Source organism: Meleagris gallopavo, chromosome 1 (assembly GCF_905368555.1).
Source record: "Meleagris gallopavo chromosome 1, MGAL_WU_HG_1.1, whole genome shotgun sequence".
In the NCBI taxonomy this organism is placed as follows: domain Eukaryota; kingdom Metazoa; phylum Chordata; class Aves; order Galliformes; family Phasianidae; genus Meleagris; species Meleagris gallopavo.
The window spans coordinates 67,689,489-67,711,060 of record NC_139404.1 but is presented as its reverse complement, the minus strand read 5'-3'; the positions used below and the strand labels follow the sequence as shown (position 1 = coordinate 67,711,060).

Genomic DNA, 21,572 nt, shown 5'->3' with positions numbered 1-21,572 from the left:
CTATGATTCAACCAAGCAAGGTTTTGCCCTTGGGTCGAAGTAATCCCCTATAAATATGGAAACTGAGAGAAGAACTGCTGACAACTTTGGGGTCCTGGTTGATGAAAATTTCAACACAAGCCATAGAGTGTGCTTGCAGCCTGAAAGGCCAGTGGTATACTGGGTTCCATCAGAAGAGGGGTGGCCAGCAGGGCAAGGGAGGGAATTGCCCACACTTTTCTGCCCTCAGATGGCCCCTGCTGGAGTACTGCATCCAAGTCTGGAGCCCTCAGCACAGGAAAGATGTGGAGCTTCAGGAGAGGGTCCAGAGAAGGGCTACAAAGATTATCCAAGGGCTGGAGCACATCTCCAGTGAAGATAGGCTGAAGGGAGAGGGCTTGTTCAGCTGAAGAAGACTGTAGGATGATCTCATTGCGGCCTTCCAACTTCTAAAGAGAGATTATAAGCAGGAGAGAAATCAACTTTTTAAGAGTGTAGATAGTGATAAGACAAGGGAGGATGATTTTTAATTAGGGAGGAGATTAAGATTAGATGTCATGGGGATCTTTGCTATTGCGAGAGTGATGAGGTGCAGGATCAGGTTGCCCAGAGAAGCTGTGGATGCTCCAGCCCCGAAGGTGTTTAGGGCCAGATTGGATGGGGCCCTGGGCAATCTGATTTAGTACTTGCTCTAGTGGTTGGCAACCCTGCCAGTGTTAGGGGGTTTGAAACTTGCTGATCCTTGAGGTCCCTCCCAACCTAAACTGTTCCATGGTTCTGTGATTAGGAGGATCTTTCCAGTGTGTGAGGTGTATAGAATCACAGAATCATAGAATGGCTTGGGTTGAAAAAGACCACAATGATCATCTAGTTTCAACTATGTGAAGGGTCACCAACAACTATACCAGAGCCACATCCAGCCTGGCCTCCTCCAGGGATGGGGCATCCACAACCTCCTTGGGCAACCTGTTCCAGTGCATCACCACCCTCTGTGTGAAAAACGTCCTCCTAATATCTGACCTAAACCTCCCCTGTCTCTTAGTTTAAGACCATTCCCCCTTGACCTATCACTATCCACCCTCATAAACAGTCGTACCCTCTCCTGTTTACATGCTCCCTTCATGTACAGGAAGGCCACAATGAGGTCTCTCCAGAGCCTTTTCTTCCCCAAGCTAATCAAGCCCAGTTCCCTCAACCTTTCTTCATAGGACAGGTACTCCAGCCCTCTGATCATCTTAGTTGCCCTCCTCTGGACTTGCTCCAAGAGTTCCATATCTTTCTTGTGCTGGGACATAAATGTTGTACAAATGTTACCCAATCTTTTACTGTACAGCAAAGAATCTAGAGTGTAATGCTTAGAGAAAAGCATTCCATTGGTGTTAGAAGCACTGCTACTATTGCTTGTTGAGAGATGAAACACAAATTCAATCTGAGATTTCAGCATGAAATAAACAAATGACTTTACATGACATGACAATGGAAGAAGGTTTATTACTGAATCATTTTATTTCCAGAAAAATTGAATGAATAAATAGTTAAATATACAAACAAAGGGGTATGAGAACTAAAAAGGTTAATTTCTGATAGGTATTATTTCTGCAACTAATCACCTATGAGCTACAGCTTAGGGACATGTAAGTAGGGGCTTCTGTCCCGCTGTCTGCAGTGGGTCCTGCACTACGGGGCCATCCCATGGCCTGCATCTGCCCGGTGCTGGCTGCAGGTGCATGTTGGGCAGTGTGGGGCTGCCCGGTGCTGCCAGTCTGGTGGCATTATCATGGCTGCTGCCCTCATGGCCATTGCAAAGCAGGAAGCAAAGAAATTCAAGGCAGCCCAGGGAGCCTGCAGCTGTGATGTTTCTGGGGACTGCAGGAGCTCCTGCTGAGGACAGCCAGGTGTAAAAGAGGGGAGCAGGAAGGGCTGAGTGCCCTGTGATGGAGGAACACAAGTGGCACCCAGCATCTGGCTTCTGCTCAGGGGCAGCATGGAGCAGGGCAGAGCCTGGCACTGTTCCAATGCTGGTGCTGCAGCAGAGCCTGGCAGGATGTGAGCAGCACATCCTTGGACTTGGAGGGTGTTATTCTTAGGGCGCTTGGCTGGTGGAGGCCCCATGGGTGCTGCTGCCTGTGTGCATTCCGGCTCTGCTGCCTGCAGGCTCCTCTCTGGCCCAGCAGCCACTCCCTGCATGGGTTGGGCATCTGGGCTGCTCTTCTGGGGGCTCTCATTCAGAGCCTCCTGTAGGGCAGGGGTAGGGGCAGCCACGTCTCTTCTCTTGTGGGCTACTCTTCGTTTGCAGTGTCCCAGAAGCCACGGGTAATCTCTTCTGAAGTGTGGGCTGGAGTAGAGGAGTAACTGAAAAATATAAGGGAGAAGAGTTAGGTGCTGTCAGTGTGGGACTGAAGGATAGCATGATACAGGAAATAGGACTTCTAATGGCTCAGAACAAATGTAGGTATTAACAAGGCTTATTGGTGTCTTAGTTTCAGATGGGATGGAACTGTATTCTTCAGAGTGCTGGTATGATGCTATGGTTTGGTTCTAGGAGTAAAACAATGTTGACAGCACACCGATGTCTGTGGTTGCTGCTAAGCAGTGCTGGACAGAGCCAAGGCCATTCTCAGCAAAGGGCCCAAGGAACTGAGAGGGAACAGGATTAGGATAATTGATGTAAATTAACCAAAGGGATATTCCATGCCATATGACATCATACATACGAAGAACTTCTGAAGAGGGTGCTGAGCCTCAGTTGTGGGCTTATTCACCTCTTGTTACGTATATTATTCGTATCTATGTATACATATACATACATAGACATATAGACACACAACTTTTATTATTTTCCTTTTCTTTATCTTAATAGTTTTATCTCAACCTACAAGTTACCCACCAGGAAGGGGAAACTGAGTGAAGGACTGCGTGGTGCTGAGCCATCTGCAGCATATGACCACACCAATGAGTCAATTTAAACCTACAGCTTAGGCTGACTAAAACAAAATATTTTGCAAATACACTGAAACAAGTGAGTCATATTCTGATTTATTTATTTTTCCATTCCATGGGTTCAAATTCGGGTACAGCCCAAATATGTTGTATTCTACTACTACTACTCAGCAATGCTACCTCTAAAATACCTGAAACATGTAGAAAAAGAAATTAAGATCAGACTGTTTGTTGTCATCCTCACCTCCTCTATGACCAAAGCTGATTTTAATGGAACCTCCTTCTCTCCAAGTTCTGCAAGAACTGATTAATATGGGGAACAATTTAGGTACTTACCTTCCTATGGGCAGCAAATGCTTCTTCCTCAGCCAGAAATTGAGGAAGGAAAGATCTTTCCAAGTGCCGTGGCACTTTGGTGAAGCCATACAGGTTAAGCTGGCGAACAAAGTTCTTCATGCAGGTACTCTGAAAGGCTCTCGCAGGTGCTTCCCTTGCCAGAACTTCCAACTTGAACATTTTTTCCTGGATTACAATGCAGTTTCCTCCGTGACCCCACTGAATGCTCTTCACTTGGTCACTTTCCACCAGTACCCAGAGTTTTTGTGGGAAGCTGAGGGATGAGAAGACCCTGGCTATGCCAGTGCTTTCTTCAGACGAACTGCGAGGTAAACCTTTGGTTTCCTCTTCTTCTGGAAACATCTGTGAGTCCTGTTCTTCCTGTATTGATGTTCCAGCAGCATGGCCAGCTGGTGCTTGGTCTTGTCCTGTAGGGTCAGTAAAAGGGGAGCCTGAAGTCTCGATCAGCTCCTCAGGATCAGCAGCAGAAGCTGTTTCTGCTGGAGACAACTCCATTTCAATATCTCCTGTCTCGCTTTGTCCAAAGGTTGCACATGCAGCCATTTGTGCAATGAGCCAGTATTTTCCCTGCCTGCTGGCAAGAGAAATCCACTGGCACTGCCTGGGTGTTCCGGTGGGAGATGCTCAGACCTCACTGTGATGCTCTTGTGTCATCACAGTGACACCAGCATGTGGTGCTCAAGGCCAGATGGCTGGAACTGCCTGAGCTGATGTCACTGAGTAGCACTTGTAGCTGGTTCTGCCCTGAGCCGTGGCTATTTGAACTTGAGTTGAGAGGCAAATAAAGCTGTGTTGTAAGGAGATCATCCCTCACAGAGGCCTTGCTTCCCCTTTCCTGTGTGCTCCTGTGAGTAGCTCCCTGCTGGTCTCCTGGATGTCCCTCTGCTTCTGGAGATGGGCTGGAAATCATTTTCCCAAGCACTGGTAACAGAAGACAATAGCAGCCTCTTCCCAGTTTGTGGCCACCTCTTGCCAATGCTGAGCGATTTCCATAGCAGAGCTTGTGCAAGGGAGTAGCTGTGTGCCCAGGCGATGCTCTGCAATGTCAGCAGTGGTGCAGAGGCTGCTCTGCAGGCCCAACTTGAACGAAGACACTAGATGCACTTTGCTGATGGTGTAAACTGGAAGCGTGCAACCCCTCCATGGTTTATTTCCTTTTATTTTGGTATTTTAGAGATAGAGAAGGCAAGCCAACAAAATCAGGAATATTCTCTGAGTATTTAAAATCACACCCCTCTGTACAGGATTAAGTGCTGTATCATTCTATGATTCTTTGATTTTAAAAAGGAAAACTAGATTCTTCTCTGGAGAATCCACTGATAGAATGAAACACAGGATGTATGACTGAAACCAACCAGTGGTTGAACACTGGAACACTGGAATAGGTTGTCCAGATAGGTTTGTGGAGTCTCAAGATTTGTTCAAGACATAAGGCAATGCTGCCCCAAGCAACCTGCTCTAGATGACTCTGCTTTCTGCAGGGTGTTTGGACTAGATGATCTCCAGCCTTTCTGTTATTCTATGTCTAAATGGAGCCTTCCTGGAGGCCTGAAGAGTTCCAGCAATGAAAAGGCTGAGAATAGGTGTAGGTGCTTTCCAAACAGCTTTCCCAGCATTGATATCTTAAGAATCAGTCTTGGTTCTGCAGTGCTTTGAAGGATTTGGAAGATCTGGAAGGGGAGAGTTAGTCTGGGGAACTATGGAGGATCATTAGACTCAATATGTGTTGCAGGCAATTGAGTAGAAATTACAGTAAACCTAAAACTTAGTGTCTTTATGGGCAAAAGGGGGATTTTATGAACGCATAAACATGCCTTCTGTAAAAGAAGTCAGCGATCAACAAGGTCAGGGGCAGTGGGGAAATCTATCAGAAAAGGAGAGCAGCAGTGGAATTTGAAGTGTTCATCTCTTCAGAGCTTCAAGAAATCCTTAGGAACACTTGTGTGGTGAACATAATGGAAAAAGAAGAGTGAAGGAACAAGGCTAGAGATCATACCACAGGCTTTGCTGGATCAGGTGTATTTTTACTTTTGTGCTACCACGCATGAAAATACGAAGAAATACTCTGAGGAGCAGTGAAATCCTGTAATGAGATCTGACTGCTCTGAGCTTCTGGGAATTTCCCAAACCTGAAATAAACTGAATGCTGTTAACTGAATGTTGAAATCAACAGAGCTGGTTTCAACAGCTGTGGAAACTCTTGACTTGCTCTGTGTAACATTTTAAAGTATGTAAATAAATGTCAGCTGGTGCGATAGGGCATATTTTAGAGAAGCTTAGGACCAGATTTCCAGGCAGTAAAAGTAATTATGGCTGATCAAGTTTTGGGATATACAGGGAAAATAAAAATATTTATTTAAGAAACTGCAAATATTTTAAATCTCTGCTCAGCTCTTGCTTGCCATAGCCACTTTATTTCAAACAATCTTTTCATCTTTTCTACTGTTTTACATTCCACAGCAATAGGGTGGCTTTTTTAGTCTCCTTCAGAAAAAACAAACAAAACAAAAACAAAACAAACAAACAAACAAAAAAACCACAAGTGGCTCAGAGCACTACTTCTACCAGCAAACTCAAATTTACACACACACTTTTCCTCATGTCTAGAAATATGTATCATATGACAATCTTTCAGGTACCTCTATTTAAATTCGGATAAATTGTCATGTCATTTGTGTCAGGAGTGTGTCTGTCTGGCTTTTCTTAGCCATACGTATTTGCTTTATTTAGAAGAATTCTTCCATAGAAGTATCTCCATCAAATGTTAAGCTGTCTGTGAAAGATCAGGCTAAAAAAAAAAAAAAAAGATACAGGATGCTCAAAACTACAACTTAACACCAGTGTCTTGTAATTCTTATTTAAGACTGAATAGTGAATATCAACATCTATGTACAGTAACTCACTATGGTTCTGAAAAAGGATCAACTACTAATAGGATGATCCTTTGATGTATGTCTGAGTTTCTTTTTCTCTGACATTACTCTGTACTTGCTGTTTCTTCACTATGCAGAAATCCCACTGCACTTATCCTAACTCAGCTCCAAAATGGAGCCTGCAATACTGGCAATTCTGTAGGACTAACAATAGCACATGAATGTTCCCTCATGGTGAATGTAAGCAGAGCAAGCCTGTGGCTTTCTTCTCTGAATTTTTTCTTGCCACACCTCATTAAGATAAAGGCACAATAGCTCTTACAATTTAAAATCTAATGCTTTCATTATTAGGCCTGGTAGAAATGCAAATGCCTGGCAGAAGGGAGAAGCAGTTCTGGTGTAATGTTGTAGTTGAAATGGATTCTTTGAAATTATATCAGTAAGTGTACCAAGCTGATAATTCTTCTGTGACCAATTTTAGTTGGACCATCACTATTTTGTTATTGTTTCTTCAATGGATATTGCCTTTACTAAGTGATTTTGGTTTCAGGTTCAAGAAGAGCAACAAATGTGACAGAAGCCAAAGGAACATAGCTGTGCTGTGCTCCTTGCATGCTTGTGTTTAGATGAAATGTTTAAAGACAAAAGGCAGCAGATGTCAAATCAAGTTCCAACTAAGGCTTATCAATTGATTTACACTAATTATATGCTCTGTTTCTCATACCATTAAGTCATGCAATGAACATAAACTGAGTTACAAAGCTGTTACTGGAGACTGATGTCTCACTACGCTATATGGAGGGCATTTTAGGAAAATTTTTCTTGCACTCTATATATTCACTGTCCCTTTTAGAGTGGGAGATGATCTGGCTACCGCTTCTGTAGGCAGTAATGCGTTCGTAGGTTTCTGGCTTCAGGCCTGGGTTAGGAGAGAAATGGTCTATAGCTTAGGTGCTCACTGGACACCCTGTGAGAAAGCTCAGAACAAGAGCCATCTGATTTTGGCATTTCTTCCTTTATCATTTTCTGCTCTTACAAAATGCTGTCATGTATCTTCTCATATTTTGCTTCCTTGTGTTTTTCTAATTTACAGTAAAGTTATCCTTTCTAATTATCTTCTTAAGAAACTCACCAGGGAACTTGCTTCATTTCAAAGATTGTTTAAGCATCACACTATCCCCTCTTGCTTTCAGAACCCCATATGCTGACAAAGTGAAAGTGCCTCTATCAAAATACAATGAGCTGGCCCAAGTACTTCATTTCTGCATCTTGTTTGCATTGCTATTGTCCTGCATTTTCAGAAACAAGGCAGCAGAGCTGCCGCTGTAACTCAAGACATATAAACAGGCTCCTGAAAGATTCGCTTAAAAGTGTTGGACGTCCTGTGGAGAACCTGCCAGAAGCACACAGCACATGCTGAGGCAGGTATATGAGAATACTTTTGCAAGGCCTTTGCTTAATGGGGGATTTAAACCTACACTGTATTTTCAGCAGCTCAATGCAAAATGTGACATAGCCCTCCCTCTATCCTGAGGGCCCGGCGCTGGCAGTACATTGGTCGTAGATTGCCTCTTGACCCTTCCAGCCCCACTTGTGTTGGTTGCACATTGAGAGCATATTGACTTCCAGGCAAGAAAAAGAAATATCTCCATGAATACATTCCCCTCAGGTCAGTTCCTCATAACAATGCTCTCTGCGTTTGTTTAACTACTCAAGAGGCCTAACCAGCTGAGAGTAACGAAGCTACAAAAATTCTTGAATTCTCTTGCACAAACAGCTTGCAGGCCTGAAATAACTGCTTTTGGAGCAGGCCAAAGAGAAGGCAAGGCAGAAGCAGCAAAAGCTGCTCTAGATTTAACTTAGCTTTGGACATTGTTCCATGCATCCTGAGGCCTTATGCTTTTTTCACAGAACAGTTTGAGGAACCAGGGGTGTGTTCGTCATAGTGGGAGGCGGTATGTCCTGGTCAGTGCCCTCAGGCAGCCGAGGAAAGGCAGCAGTGTGATTTTGCTGTCGGTGCCCTCCAGCTGAATCACTTGGAGCTGCTGAGGGTTATCCCTGCCTGTGCCCTCGGCCAGGCCAGTGCTTACATCTAGAAGGGGTGGATCAGGCCTTGTTACCCTATGATCCCATGCTATCTCAGCAGTACAGTTTGGAATACAAAGTAGGGGAATCCTGATGCTTCTGAGATTTCATAGAGGAAGAGCAGTCCAAAGCCACTGAAAGGTGGAGAGATATAATGGCTCAAATCCACACCTGCTTCCAAAGCCAGCACGCAGTGTAGGACGGTGCTCACCAAGGGGCTGCATCTCCTAGAGCCAACCCAGTCGGTCAGTCAGGAAAACACAGAAGGATATATGAATTTGCTGCAAATTCAGAAACAAAAACAGCTACATGCATCCTGACACAGCTCACATTGTGAATGCCCCACTGAGAGGCCTGTCCTAACCTAGAGTGCACACCCATTGCTGAAACTGTCTGAAAGGAAGTTGTGGTGAGATTGGGGTCAGTCTCTTTTTCAGTCTAAGTAGCGACAGAACAAGAGGAAATGGCCTCAAGTTGTGCCAGGGGAGGTTGTTGTTGAATATTAGGAAAAAATTCTTCTCAGAGTGATCAGATATTGCAACAGGATGCGCAGGGAGGTGGTGAGGTGGTGGGGTCACCATCCCTGGAGGTGTTCAAGAAAAGTATAGATGTGTAATCTTAAAGATCTTTTCTATCTTTAATAATTCTATAATGCTATGATTCTATTTTGCTGTGTTTTTATTTGATGTATCATCAATCTAGCTTTTGAATACTTATAATACATGGGTGTCCAAGGTTTTGGCTTGCCTGGGCCAAGTTAAATGAATAAGAATTATCTTGGGCTGCAAAGGTTGCTCCAAAAGTAATGCCTCCTATTTATTACCATAACTGCAACTGATACAAAGAGAACAATAACACTGCTTCATAGAGCAAAATCTCAGCTACAAAACACTATTTTTTTAATATTGCCTCTGTCATTAACTATGCATTTTCGCCAGCAATGAACAAGAGCCTGCCACTACTCAGCACCTCACTTTGCTCACATTCACTGTTTGATCTCCATAGATGTTCACCAAGTGTTGGTAAATGCCAATGTGTGCCATTTTTTTCTGCACAGAGTAATTCAATGACACACCTTTGGCTTCATTGGCACTTCCATGTCAGACTGCCCCTCTGTACCATCTGTCACATGGCAACAAAATACAATGGAATATTGGTGGGAAGATTCAGCTTCTACTGCCATTCCACCAACTGACAGTGTAAGCCAACATAATAAAACAGAAGGCATTGCTTTTGGAGCATTCCGCATAAAATTATAATAAAGTTAATGTGTAGAGGTAACAAAACTCATTTTAATATTTAATATATATTTTTTAAACAAACAAACAAAAAGTAACAAAAACAGAGAACTAGTGAGATATTTGAGTGGAGAGCCAGTGGCGAGGCCACCTTGTTTCCTACTGCATGTGGGTCTTATTCCCAACAATCCCACGTTTGTTGAGAAGTATTAGTCAGGATCTCAGAACAGGCAGTGCCTCCTTCTTTTTAAGAAGTGGTTCAGAGAACTCCCAACACCACAAGGAGGAGATTCTTCCTACACCTGAGGACATGTCAGCTGCAGTGTTGTTAGAGCCTATCATTCCTTTTGCCACATGGTAGGAGCACATGATCTCATTGTCAGCTTTCCCAGCGGCCATTCTCTTTGGGATCATTGTGAACTGACAGAACACTGAAATCCTACACTGACTCTTATTCCTGTTTCTAGAGATGTGGCATCCACCTGCGCGGTAGTGCAGCTTCTCTCCTTCCTGCAGCCCAGAGCTGGGCTCATCGCATCCCTGCCCTCTAGAGAAAACAGCCTGCTTGTGCTGGCAAAGAATGAGCTTTGGCACACAGGCACCCCATGGTCACCCTTCCCAGACACCAGTGAATGCTTGTGTGCATGATGTCACTGTGCTTTTTGTTTGCACTTTTCTCCTTGCAACACACTGGGCAGAACCAAATCCTCATTCTGTGCCTCTGCTTTGATTGCTCGCAGCTCTCTTTCTCTTCTCTCCTTGAAGGTAGCAAGTGTATTTGCTAATAGATCATCCACTTGCACATTCTTTCCTATTATTTTCTGCTTACTTACAGATCTAGCTAGCTTTATTTGTTAAACCTGCCAATTGCCAAGACACAAGATGTATCAACTAAATCTTACAAGGAAAACAAAAGAATGTTTTTATTTACATCTTTAGTTTACTTTCTATTGTGACAACAACATCTGTGGTTCTGTAGTATAAAGTCAGTTTCCCTGTGAGCATCTGACCCCCTCTGGCTAAGAGCTGTCTGTACTGGTTATGCTTAGGCTTAGGCTTGGAGGTGTCAGATTTCACAGAAGTCATAATATGAGAATGATGCAGATCTAATTACTTTCTGTCAGCATAAACTGAGAATGTAACAATCATTCTTTGACATTACCTTAAAGAATTTGTACAATTTATTTGTTGCCTTTTATTACTACTACTTGAGCTATTGTTGAGACCTGATGATGCTCTGTAGCAATTTCCCAACAGTGTACACTCTTTCCTAGTAGGATGGATTTACAAGTTTCAGAGGCTTCTGAATACTGTTACACCTCAAAAAATAGAAGATTGCAGAAACTGGAGGTGGCTATTTGGCTCCGTGTAAGCTGTCTTTATACATATCTCTTGTAGGATAATCTTATCATCCAATTGTAAAGTCATCTGTTTTTGTTTGTTTGCTTTTTTTGGTGTTTGTGGCTTCTCTATCAAAGAAAATACCATAAAGCACATTTACTGCAGGGCACTCCAGTAGCAATGTGAGGCACCAAGAGCAGAAATGAGCACGCAGTGGTCTGGCAGCATCACGTGGAAGTCTCTGGACAGAGGCATCAGAAAATATTCCATGGTAGCAACTCTATGTCTACTCACTTTCTGCCATGTTTAACAATTTGTTTGTGCTTGGAATAAGAGTAACTTGCTATCACTGATATGTCAGCCTCCACCTTGCATAATAAGGTATCTCTGAAAGTTTCTTTTCTTAATTTGCATATTCCCAGCATTGGTTTGGTTAGCTAGACTTATAACTTTAGCACTCAAACTCATGAAAATTACGTGCAGAAATTTGCAAAACATGTGAGAAAATATGCATCAGGAGTTTCCTCACTTTTTTGAAAAAGTAATTGTAGGATGTGAATATTTAAGCAATCCTGATCTCTCCCAGAGTGTGTCAACATCTGCTTGTGTCTGCACTGGCATGATAAGGAAATCTATCATATTCCTTTCCTTGGACTATTGAATGCATTTTGGAAGAAATCATCTGCATCAGCAGGACGAGTGATCATGTCCAGGAATAGGACCAGTGCCCCCAGGGTATCTTATTATTGTCAGTGGATTATACAGGACGATTAATCTAACCCTAACATACATTACACAAGCAGATAAGTGACTGCAGACATCACTGACTGTAATGCAAAACAGGTGCCTATATCAGGGACTTTTAAAGTTAGGTGAGATAAAGCCTACTGTGGCATCTGGAAGCAGGCCAAAACCTGGATGCAGTGACAGACTTGCCATTGATCTGATGATCATTCTCACAGTTGAACGTGTTTACTGCATATCCCAGGCACTGCAGTTGTAAAATTCCATTTGAAATTAGCCTCTAATTGATTAGAAATGAGGTGATGAAATGAGGAGATGAGAAAAAAAAAACCAAAATGCCGTGGTTCAGATTGTTCCAAACCAAAGGTCCTGTCTAGAAGGAAAAATATAAGAGACGTGTGGTTACTGCTCTTTCAAATATGCAGTGGCTAACAAATAAGATAAATAATTGTGATCTTTTCCAAATTCTATTCTCTGGTGAAAAGGAAAATGCATTCAGGAGGGCTGATACAAGTTTCATACAGACTTTAATATGGAAACAAGCATATTTCAGGGTGGGTCAGATACTTCAACGTGGCACGTTACTGATTCAACACTTCACTGCAAATCAAAAGGGAAAACTCATAAATTTATACTAGAAATGAACTGTACAAAACAACACATCAATTATCTCCCTCCTCTCCACCAAAAAAGAAAGGAAGAAATGTTGCCTGATCACTGTGCCTACTAGTCTTCATTATTGGTGTTGAGGAGTACTGGATATGCTGTTCCAATGTGGCGCCCATGGCGACAAACAACAATCTGTAGCTCATATTCTTCTATCTTCACTGTTTCACGTGTGACTCTTTCTTCAGACAGCAGAAAAATGACGGTGTAAAGGGCAAATTCAAACTCAGGGCTGACACCAATAAAGGTGCTTCCTATTGGTTTGACTGAGCCCTTCCAGCTGAACTGGATGCTCAAAACTTGGTCATCTCTATAAGGCTGAAAGCATAAAAATAACAATGCAATAATCTCCAATACATCAGATTCTGGATCGTAGGTACAATTCTTCCTGTTTATGGTTCTACAACTTCTAAACTGCTCTACCTTTCCCACCTAGGGTAACCTTGCACCTCTGAGGACAACAGATGAAAAGCAGTTTAAACCAGTGAACTTTGTTTTGCGTGAATAACTGGGCTCCCAGCCTTTTGGCACAAAGATACCTTAAAGGGGTCCAGAAATGCAGACACCTGCTGCATGTACAGTAACCACGGATGACAGTAAGAAGAGGATGAGAGGGTATTTGTCAGTGACTGTGGTTGTGACTAGACATATACAGGGAAAAATTCAACACTGTCTGCATCATGGTGTCCTGATTCATTAACTCACTTTTCCTCTAAGAATCTACTGATCTTATTTTCAGGGCCACCCTGCTCATTCTTACCCTGGTTTTATTCTTCTGAGTGATGTATCCCTTGTAGTCAATTTGTTTATGCTTTTCCTGAAGATAAAATTGCACCCAGTTGTGCAAACCTAAGATCTGTTTACCAAGCCTTGTTTCTCCAACAAAAACATGTTCAAAACCACAAGAATCAGGTCTGTAATAAAAAAAAAAATAATACATACATATTTTATTTGTTTAAATAGTTAAAATTCACTAATGTAAAAGGAAAAGATGCACAAGCTTGTCTAAATTCATTTGTGAACAGTTTATGTGTCAGGATTACTTTGGGGGTTGTTGGGTTTTCCTTCTTACTTTGCACAAAACGTCCAATGCAATCTATTCAGAAAGTCTAAAACTTTCTTTGATGATGAAGATTGTTAGTAAAAGCCACAGATGTATCACTGCTGCTCATCCTGATTTTAGTCAGGCTTTTGACACAATCTCCTGAAACGCCATATGGACAAACACATGAAATATAGTTTAGAAAAGTAGATTGTGTAGTGGATTGGAAAGTGCATCAACATCTGCACTTGAACACCTGCGACTAGAGATAGCAAGTCCATGTGGATCTCAGTCACCACCACTGCACCCCAAGGGTCAACATCATTAGTATCTCATCAGTAAGTCTTTAACATGATCTATGTGGGATCAGTGTACACTGCCTTAAGCCATATCCTGAGACTGCCTTCCAGTTCAATGTGTAATTAATGAACTCAGGCTTGCAGTTGCATAAATCAGAAAAGCGTAGAGATTCATTGGACATACCTGTCTCCTTCTTTCCTGGGATAGAGCTGGAACCAGATGTCATAGAGCTGATACTTGAAATCAACAAGGTTTGGCTTTGCTAGTTTTTTTTTAAGCAGATACTCATGAGCTAGCTGAAGGATAGAAAACAAAGATTTGTGTATCTGTAATTCAGTGTTCTCAGTGACAAAAACTGAATTCATTACTCACTTTCATTACTCCAGTCATTAAGATAGCATCAAGAAAGCAATTGTTTTCAGCTATTTCTTCTGGAGTCACTACTTCTTCTACTCCAGTTGATGTCTCATAATTGCCCAATAAGGAAATAAAGGCTGCAGAAAGAGAAACTTTTGATGAAAAAGACAAAATCGTACCTGTGACTCAGTCTTTAGAGTCATTATAAAAAGCTGCCATATAATAGGGAAGGAAGGATGTTCCTTTATGTGTCAGATTTCATTCTCACTGGAGTGGCTCAGTACCAGGTCAATTGTTTTTAGGTTAAACAGGTACTGAGCTCCCAAATGGAAATAACTGGCTGAAACGATAATGAGTTTCTACAAACAAACAAACAAACAAACGAGCACCTAAATTACAGACTGATTCTTATGAAGTTGCATTATGCTAGCAGAAGGCTTTGCGGGCATTATTTCAGCATGAACCTACATAAGATGACATGAGGTTGAGCTCACAGCCACTGAGTGGATGATTTTATTCTCCCTGGTGCACCCCTCTTGCCACCCACTGCCTCCCATCACTTCAGATGCCCCTGGTCTACAACCACTGGATTCTGCAGGTACATTCAGCACAATAAGATAATAAAAAAAATACTTGAGTTCCAAAATGTAAGTCAGTCCCTGTCAGGTTAGAGAGCTGAAGTAGCTCAGGGTTCAGAACTTAGCTGTGCTCATGAGGGGCTGGATTGTGAGCTCCGTGAGGAGTATGGGAACACAGCATGGTGCTCCTTATTATGCCAGCTGTGTGATCAGCTGAGCAACATACTGCAGCTCCACCCTAAAGAAAAGCGAGGAAAGGAAACATATATTGATAGACATGCTTGCATACTTGTAGTATAGCCCTAACAGGAGCACAAGAGGTGTGAATCTAATGCTGTCTGAAGTGCTAGGAGCTGTGAACAAAGGAGGAAAGATGACTTTAACATCTTTTTCAATACATGGAATAACATCAAAGGAATGACAAGACTCTCATCCATTTTGCTTTGTGGTTGGAGAGCCTTAGAGAAATTCAGATCTTGACTACAGCAGAAAAGGGTGCTCTTCCTGACACCAAGACTACAGACAACCTACATTGTAAGCACTGGGGAGACTACCTTCATATGACATGCAGCCTGATGAACCTCACTTTCTGCTCATCTGATCATCCAAATTATATGCAATGTTATGTTTCAGGGAAACACGTAAAACCAACACAGATTCTTCATGTCACTTCCACCATTAATAAAAGAGCAGGTCTCACTTGCAAAAGTTTTTGTGTTCTTCAGGCGTTCTTCATTTACGTAATGAAACAGATGTCTGGCTGCACTGTCCCGGACAGCACTGTCACCTTTCTGTACAGCACCTGCTTTTCCCTGGGAGAAACATCAGAATGAAACAACAACAGAAGTAAAACGTTCTCAGAGGAGACAGCAGCTGCCTTTATAATAATGAAAACAATAAGCACAATCCTATGAGGATCCTGTTTTAGGAATTTTTGTCCTACAAAACAAGAGAAGATATTACTGAAGATCTGCCAGCATGAAGAAAGACATAATCTCTGACACTGCAGAAAACTGAAATTTCTCTGTCAACTCTTCTTCACAAATGATTGTGGGCATCCCTGTGATGGATCAGTAACTTTCAAGTTTCTGTTCCACAAAAGGCATTCTTAAGGAAGGAAGAGAAAAGATGAATACTGTAAGTTAACACAGCCAAGGAGAAGCTAGAGCCTTGCTCTGTAAAATGGAGAAAGCATCCAAGAGAAGCTTTCCCTGCACGCACTTTGGCTAGAGATAAGTCTCTTTCAATTTTATTATCAACATCAGGAGCAGCAACGACCCTGAAACTCTCCTTTCTCACACATCTGCTACTCCACTCTCCACTGTCCAGCTGAGACCCAGGAATTCCTCATTTCCTCCCTCGTTCCCTCAAAAATGTCTTGGAACCTGCCTCCCCTTGCCTGTTAATGCAAGCTACCCAGATCGTACACACAAGCATTCATACACACATACACACACATAACCATATGCACAGAATTATCCAGGGTAAAGGAAACATCAGAACATCTCTAGTCATACTCAAAGTATGGTTAACATTGAATTCAGACTATATTGCAATGGGTGTTATTCTCTTGAATATTGAAAATGTTCACAGAAGGAGATTTCACAACTTTTTTGTTCCATTTGCATTTGTCCTTCTTGAATTTCATGATGTTTTTTCAGCCTGTTTCTCTAGCCTGCCTAGGTCCAGCTAAAGGGCAGCCTTGATCTTGAGCATGTCATCTGCATTACCACAGTTTGCTCTCACCACAGATGAATATTTTAGGACTCAGGACAGGCACCTGAGATGCCACCAGCTTCTGGGTACTGTGGAACATTAACAAGTTCTCTGTACTATTCTTTCTCCTATGTGATTCTCACTCGGAAATCTTGCCTATGCCGTTAATAGAAATGATGAAGCATAAGCAAGTCTTTTAGCAAAAGGCAGCTTCACAGACATTTTTTCCTACAATACCATTCTGCTCATCCTCATGTCACTTAGCAATTAGTTACCTGCAGTTCAATTGCATAATCTTTACCAGGTGTAAAGCGATTAACATCCATATCCCACATCTCACTGAAAAGTTTAGAAAGTTCATGATTTAAGGCCTTCCTGTCAAGAAATACAGAGAAATGCACATGTTAGAGAAGACTTGTCCTATTATTTTTGAAAGTCAATTCTAGAATCTTCTGACGTCACTCTAACCATGTTCCGGACACTAGCTTGTCAACAGGAGGGCTTTCTCTTGTCCCCACATCTTTCTGTCAATCTGCTCTAAAAACCATTGAGCTTATGGTCAATGTTAATATCTAAAGAATGCAGGTAACCTGTAATCTTATCTACACTCTTTCTCCACACTAGAGATGCTTTTCTTTACCCACATGCATAGTTATCCTAGCATGAAGGTAGAAGGATGAAGGGGGACTATGACTCCGAACATAGTGTCTGTATAAATAAAATCCTTGCATGCACTGATCTCAAATATTTTTTATAAATCTATCCAAGCTGTTCCCTTCCTGATTTTAATGGACTTCTGTCTTGCATAGTAATGTACAGTTTTCAGAAGTCTATCCATCCATCTACCAACAAGATTTGAGAAGGTTTGCTATTGTGATGAACTGCCCAAAGGTAGCTTCAGGTTCAGAGCATTATGTCCACAGTAAGGCATACTATCACAGATCTTTTCGACCAAGAACAGAGAGAAGAAAGAGAGGTGAATTAATCTTGAAATGACAGTTGAACTAATTGTTTGCACATGCATCAATGCCAAGAGGAGAACACCCCAATAAATTTAAATTTCTTCTCCAAAGCAGATGTTATGATGAAGTCTGAAATTTGTCTTTCAAACAATCATTTGAGAAACCTCTAATGATTTTAATAACAGATTCTTTTATATCAGACCAAGGCATCTTCAAGCCCAGCTCTGAGCCTCTAGTCTGTTAATTGCTATGTCCTATTCTCCTGTTCTGGTCAGGATGGAGACACATGCTGCATCCTTTGACCAGTGGCAGATTCCATGCTCTCTAGCAGAAAGAACAAGCAGGTGTAGTGATAAGATCACAAACAATTTTCTGATTTGGCAGCCTAGATGCAAGGCAGCTTGAAAGCAAGGAAGAGCAAAAGTGAGCCAGATAGGCACACCCTGTTGTTGGCAGGGGGGAAAGCGTTGCAGAAACAAGGGCATTAATCAAGTAGTTGGATATCAGTTGAGAAGCAATACAGCAAGACATTGTGTGTCTTCTGTCCTAGACTGTACTTTGTGGATAGATATGAAGATATTAGTCTAAGCTACATGCTTCAGCAGGAAACCAAAAAATAGCAAATTGTGCCTAGAGAGCTGGAACATTTTTCACAAATATTGAGCAAGACTTTTTCTCCAGAATTGTCTGAGTAGCTGTGGGATGGAGCTCAACAACCCAGGATTAAAATCCTGAAAAGCGTAAGCAGTCTGCACTTAATTCCTTGAAAGCCAGTTGCCCAAAGAAATTCATATCCCAGGGTTAAGAGCCAGAAACAGCCAGTTTGCATTAGTGCACCAGAGGATAAGTTACAGCAGCTGAGGAGCATAAAGAATATGTATGATATTAATCTTATATCTGGTATTTTTTAGTGGGGAAAGCAAATTCTCTCAGCAGGGTATGGCTGAGAGCTGTAATATATCATGACCAGACCCAGGTCTGCCTGCAATGGGACTTCGGAGCCAATGTGTACCTCAACTGTGTTGGGGTACTGACCTCCAGTTTTTGGCTCAGGCTCTGTGTTACCTCAAGATGATGGATGGTATATGTACAAGATCACCTGAATTTGGATCTGTACCTGAATAGGTGCCAATGAAGGAGAAGAACTAAAAATTCTAGTATATGGGAGCCAAAGGATATGTTTGTTGTTAGGGTTAAAAGAAGGACAGTTTTTTTTAATAGATCTTGCAGAGCACCAGAAGGAGGCTGTCACAGAGCAGATGTATTCATATGCATATCTGTTTGGCCTTGCCCAAGCCCCTGGCTCTGCTTGCACAGCAGATGTGTGTCTGTGGCACTGTGGTATCGATGCAGGCTGTGCAGCCTGCACAAGCCTCTCAGCTTCACAAGAGTCAGCAACACAACCTGTCACAGAAGCCACCACTACCTTTGTTTTTATTTAATATCAGCAGTATTTCCACCTTCTTTCCAGGGTCAGAAGAAGAATTCTTTCTCAGAAGAGCTCACAAATGCAGAAAATTGCTCATTTCAACAGCATGGCTAAAGTCTCAGAAACAGGATCAGCAAGTTCCCAGAACAGTACAGAGGTGGTTTTCAAACTCCAGAAGGGAACTACATGTTCCCTTGGACTGATCTAATTTTATTGCATCACTTTCCTCCTGGTTACTGGACTGCTGGTTTCTCTGCATCAGCTCATTCCATCTGATGGGTCCTGCCATATCGTGTTCAATAAGTTCTTTACCTTGGAAGTAACTACCAGTGGTGGGTAGGAACCCAATGTATCCAACGTATGTGAAACTTCAGTGGGGCTCTCAATATTCTTTTCCACTCTATGTGTAGTATTCCATAAACATATATGCATTTTGGTAAAAAAAAAAAAAGTCTCTTTTCTACGCAGGAAATCTGTAATCCCTTCAATACCTTCTGCTTGTTCTTGTCTGCTCTTTACAGATTTGTCCCGTGTTTGTAAAGGACTGTGGGACTTTGCTTGATCTTTGCTCTTCTAGAAATCTTACAGAATATTTCATGCATTATAATTTTATGAAATAAATACCTTTTATTTCCCGATTCTCTGCTAGGTGCTACCACAATGTCACTGTGGACTCTTCCTCTCTGTTTTATTGTCCCTCTAATTTCCAAACAGAGCAGAGCACCTCTACACATTCAATAAAGAAACATATATCCCTGCCAAAGCAAAGAACTCATTTATCAACTTACATAGGCATCTCGTAAAAGCTCTTTATTGAGATTATTGCCTTAAAAAAGAACCATAAACTTAGCTTACACGTATGAGGTCGAACAAATGCAAAAAGCAAATCTTAATGCAAATCCATTACATGCAGTGTTTAAGTAAAGCTTTCTTGAGAAAGAATTTTGCATATTTGTGCTGATTTTCAGTATAATTGCATGTATCACTCAAAACAGATTTTTTTTTGTCACTAATTCTCAGCCTCCTGCTTACAGTGAAGCCTCTCAGCTGTTAGACTGGTGTTTTCTCATAGAATAACTTTGATCTATGCAAGAAATCTGCCCAATTGGACCTTATCCAGCTGCAGTCTTGCTCAGAGGTCCTTACGTGCACAAAGCACCATCCAAAACCAAGAACACTTGGCCTGCAGTTATAACAGCTAAAAAAGCTTTTGGGGAAGGTCTCTGTAATAGTACCCAATGCAACACCAGTGCAACTAGAGCAAAAGAAGTTAATGTCTGCACCTTGTTATAGATGTCAAGTGAAACATGAAATCTAGAGAGGATGTGCTTGTTTTTCCAAGTCATTTTCCTGCATGAAACTTTCATTATGTATAATTCCCCAGCAAGAAGGTTGTTATTGCTATAGATGAGAAATGACTCAAGAGGTGGAGAGAATGTAAGAAGGATCTATGGAAAGTCATGTGAGAAAGTCAATAAAGTCAAAGCAAGAAAAACACGTATTGCAAATGGGTCACACAGTGCCTTGAAAGGGAGATTTGGTCGAGCATCTTCTCTAAAGTAAATTTATCTTCAGAGAACCTTTGAGCAGAATCCAATTATTAAAAAACCTTTAATCTCAGTGTAGAGAAGTAAATAGTTTGGAATGTCTGATGAGCAAGCATTTAAAAGAAGTTCGCAATCACTTAAAAAAACGTATTTCAAATGATGCAAAATACTGCTGTCAACTCATAGGTTTAATTGAAGAGATAAGTAATTCTCTTGGTTTTCCACTTCTGCCAGTGTGCCTGTCTTTCTCTTGTGATGCTTTTCTTAGTATAAACTCAGTATTTGAAATACAAAAACATCAATACAACAGGTTTTGTAGGTGGAAATGAAAAAGCCTTTACAAGAGACAAACACAGCAATGGGCAGCTGCTTTGCCAACACTGTCAAGAGTCTGTGCAGATTTGGAAGACTGATTCTACATATCGGCTCTATCCAAGCAAAATCTCAGCATTCCCTTATTTAGCTAGAGCAGTTTATATTTCTTTTGTCTTTTCAGGCCTCGCCAACTTGTCAGGCAGAAGGGAGGTTCTAGAACTGAATACAAACAGCATTGCATTTCACCATTTCACCCTTCTACATGTCTCCCATGCAAGTATGTCCTGTTCCCACTGCCCTTTCGTGTTAGAGATTAGTATGATTTTCTCTTACCTATCAGCCATGCTAGGCAGAAGTTTTTCTTGTAGCACCACACTGAGCAGGGAAAATGCAAGCTGGAGCTCAGAAGTCCTTCCAGTAGCCCAGGAACTGGAGCTGCCTTCCTTCCCCTCCAGTCACTCAGAAAGACAAGATAGGAGGTACCAAACCCCAGGAGGAAACATGGAGTGCAGCCACAGCGCCACGTCCTGTGCCTTGACTGCCACACGCACACGCAGACCAGGAAGTCAGAGCCTGTACCAACTGTGCTCCTTATCTTATCAGCAGGCGATTGGGAGGACTAATAGCACCAGGAAGGACAGCAGAGACTCATTGTCTCCTCATACATGCGGATAATTACTTCTGGATCGACCCTGGATTATTTACTGGTTTGAGGGACTTGTCTGAGGTGGACAAGAGTCTATATACTCTTGTTATATGACAACAGAAGGAAAGCTGTGTAATGAAAGACGGATCAAAAAAGTAGCAGGTGGGGAATAAAAAAGTGGTTTGCCTCTCTATGTAACAGCTGAAATTGTTAGTTGTGACCTCGTAAGCATCAGGAGGCATTATAAACAGGAAATGTTTTGCAAAGGCGGCCCTTTTCATGCATCACTGGAAGCAAGCAGGGACAGGTGCCTTGTGCACAAGCACCCCTGCCAGTGCCTGTCCTGGGAAGCTTGTATTCATTACGTGGCTAAATTAAAGCTTTGGTGGCTTAATGTTTGTTTTGGTTAATATTTTTTTACATTTTCTTCTTTGTAGTAACTAATTCCTGAAAACAT

General features: G+C 41.9%; 2 protein-coding genes across 3 annotated transcripts; both read right to left on the bottom strand.

The window, feature by feature from the left end:
* Positions 1–1,450: 1,450 nt before the first annotated feature.
* On the bottom strand, positions 1,451–11,928 carry LOC109368313 (uncharacterized). Its single transcript, XM_031553720.2, has 2 exons — positions 3,256–11,928; positions 1,451–2,331 (listed from the first exon to the last, which is right to left on the bottom strand). Exons 1-2 carry the CDS (start codon positions 3,817–3,819, stop codon positions 1,657–1,659), a joined length of 1,239 nt encoding a protein of 412 aa, XP_031409580.2. The 5' UTR covers positions 3,820–11,928; the 3' UTR covers positions 1,451–1,656.
* A 139-nt stretch (positions 11,929–12,067) lies between these two features.
* Positions 12,068–20,999, bottom strand: LOC100550526 (poly(U)-specific endoribonuclease-like). 2 transcript variants are annotated; one of them, XM_019616634.3, is made up of 8 exons: positions 20,803–20,999; positions 19,232–19,362; positions 16,492–16,591; positions 15,201–15,312; positions 13,938–14,059; positions 13,749–13,861; positions 12,984–13,137; positions 12,068–12,541 (listed from the first exon to the last, which is right to left on the bottom strand). In XM_019616634.3, exons 2-8 carry the CDS (start codon positions 19,339–19,341, stop codon positions 12,284–12,286), a joined length of 969 nt encoding a protein of 322 aa, XP_019472179.1. In that variant the 5' UTR covers positions 19,342–19,362; positions 20,803–20,999; the 3' UTR covers positions 12,068–12,283. The 2 variants fall into 2 exon arrangements, with proteins under 2 accessions (XP_019472179.1, XP_010713756.1); XM_010715454.4 differs by lacking the exon at positions 19,232–19,362.
* Positions 21,000–21,572: the final 573 nt, after the last annotated feature.

Coding starts and splice junctions, on each gene's coding strand:
- LOC100550526 (XM_019616634.3), bottom strand. CDS start 19,341: ATGTGTAGAGGTGCTCTGCTCTGTTTGGAAATTAGAGGGACAATAAAA. Junction 16,592..19,231: donor AGAGAATCGGGAAATAAAAG/GTATTTATTTCA, acceptor ATTTCTTGACAG/GAAGGCCTTAAATCATGAAC. Junction 12,542..12,983: donor CTCAGAAGAATAAAACCAGG/GTAAGAATGAGC, acceptor TTATGCTTTCAG/CCTTATAGAGATGACCAAGT.
- LOC109368313 (XM_031553720.2), bottom strand. CDS start 3,819: ATGGCTGCATGTGCAACCTTTGGACAAAGCGAGACAGGAGATATTGAA. Junction 2,332..3,255: donor CATTTGCTGCCCATAGGAAG/GTAAGTACCTAA, acceptor TATATTTTTCAG/TTACTCCTCTACTCCAGCCC.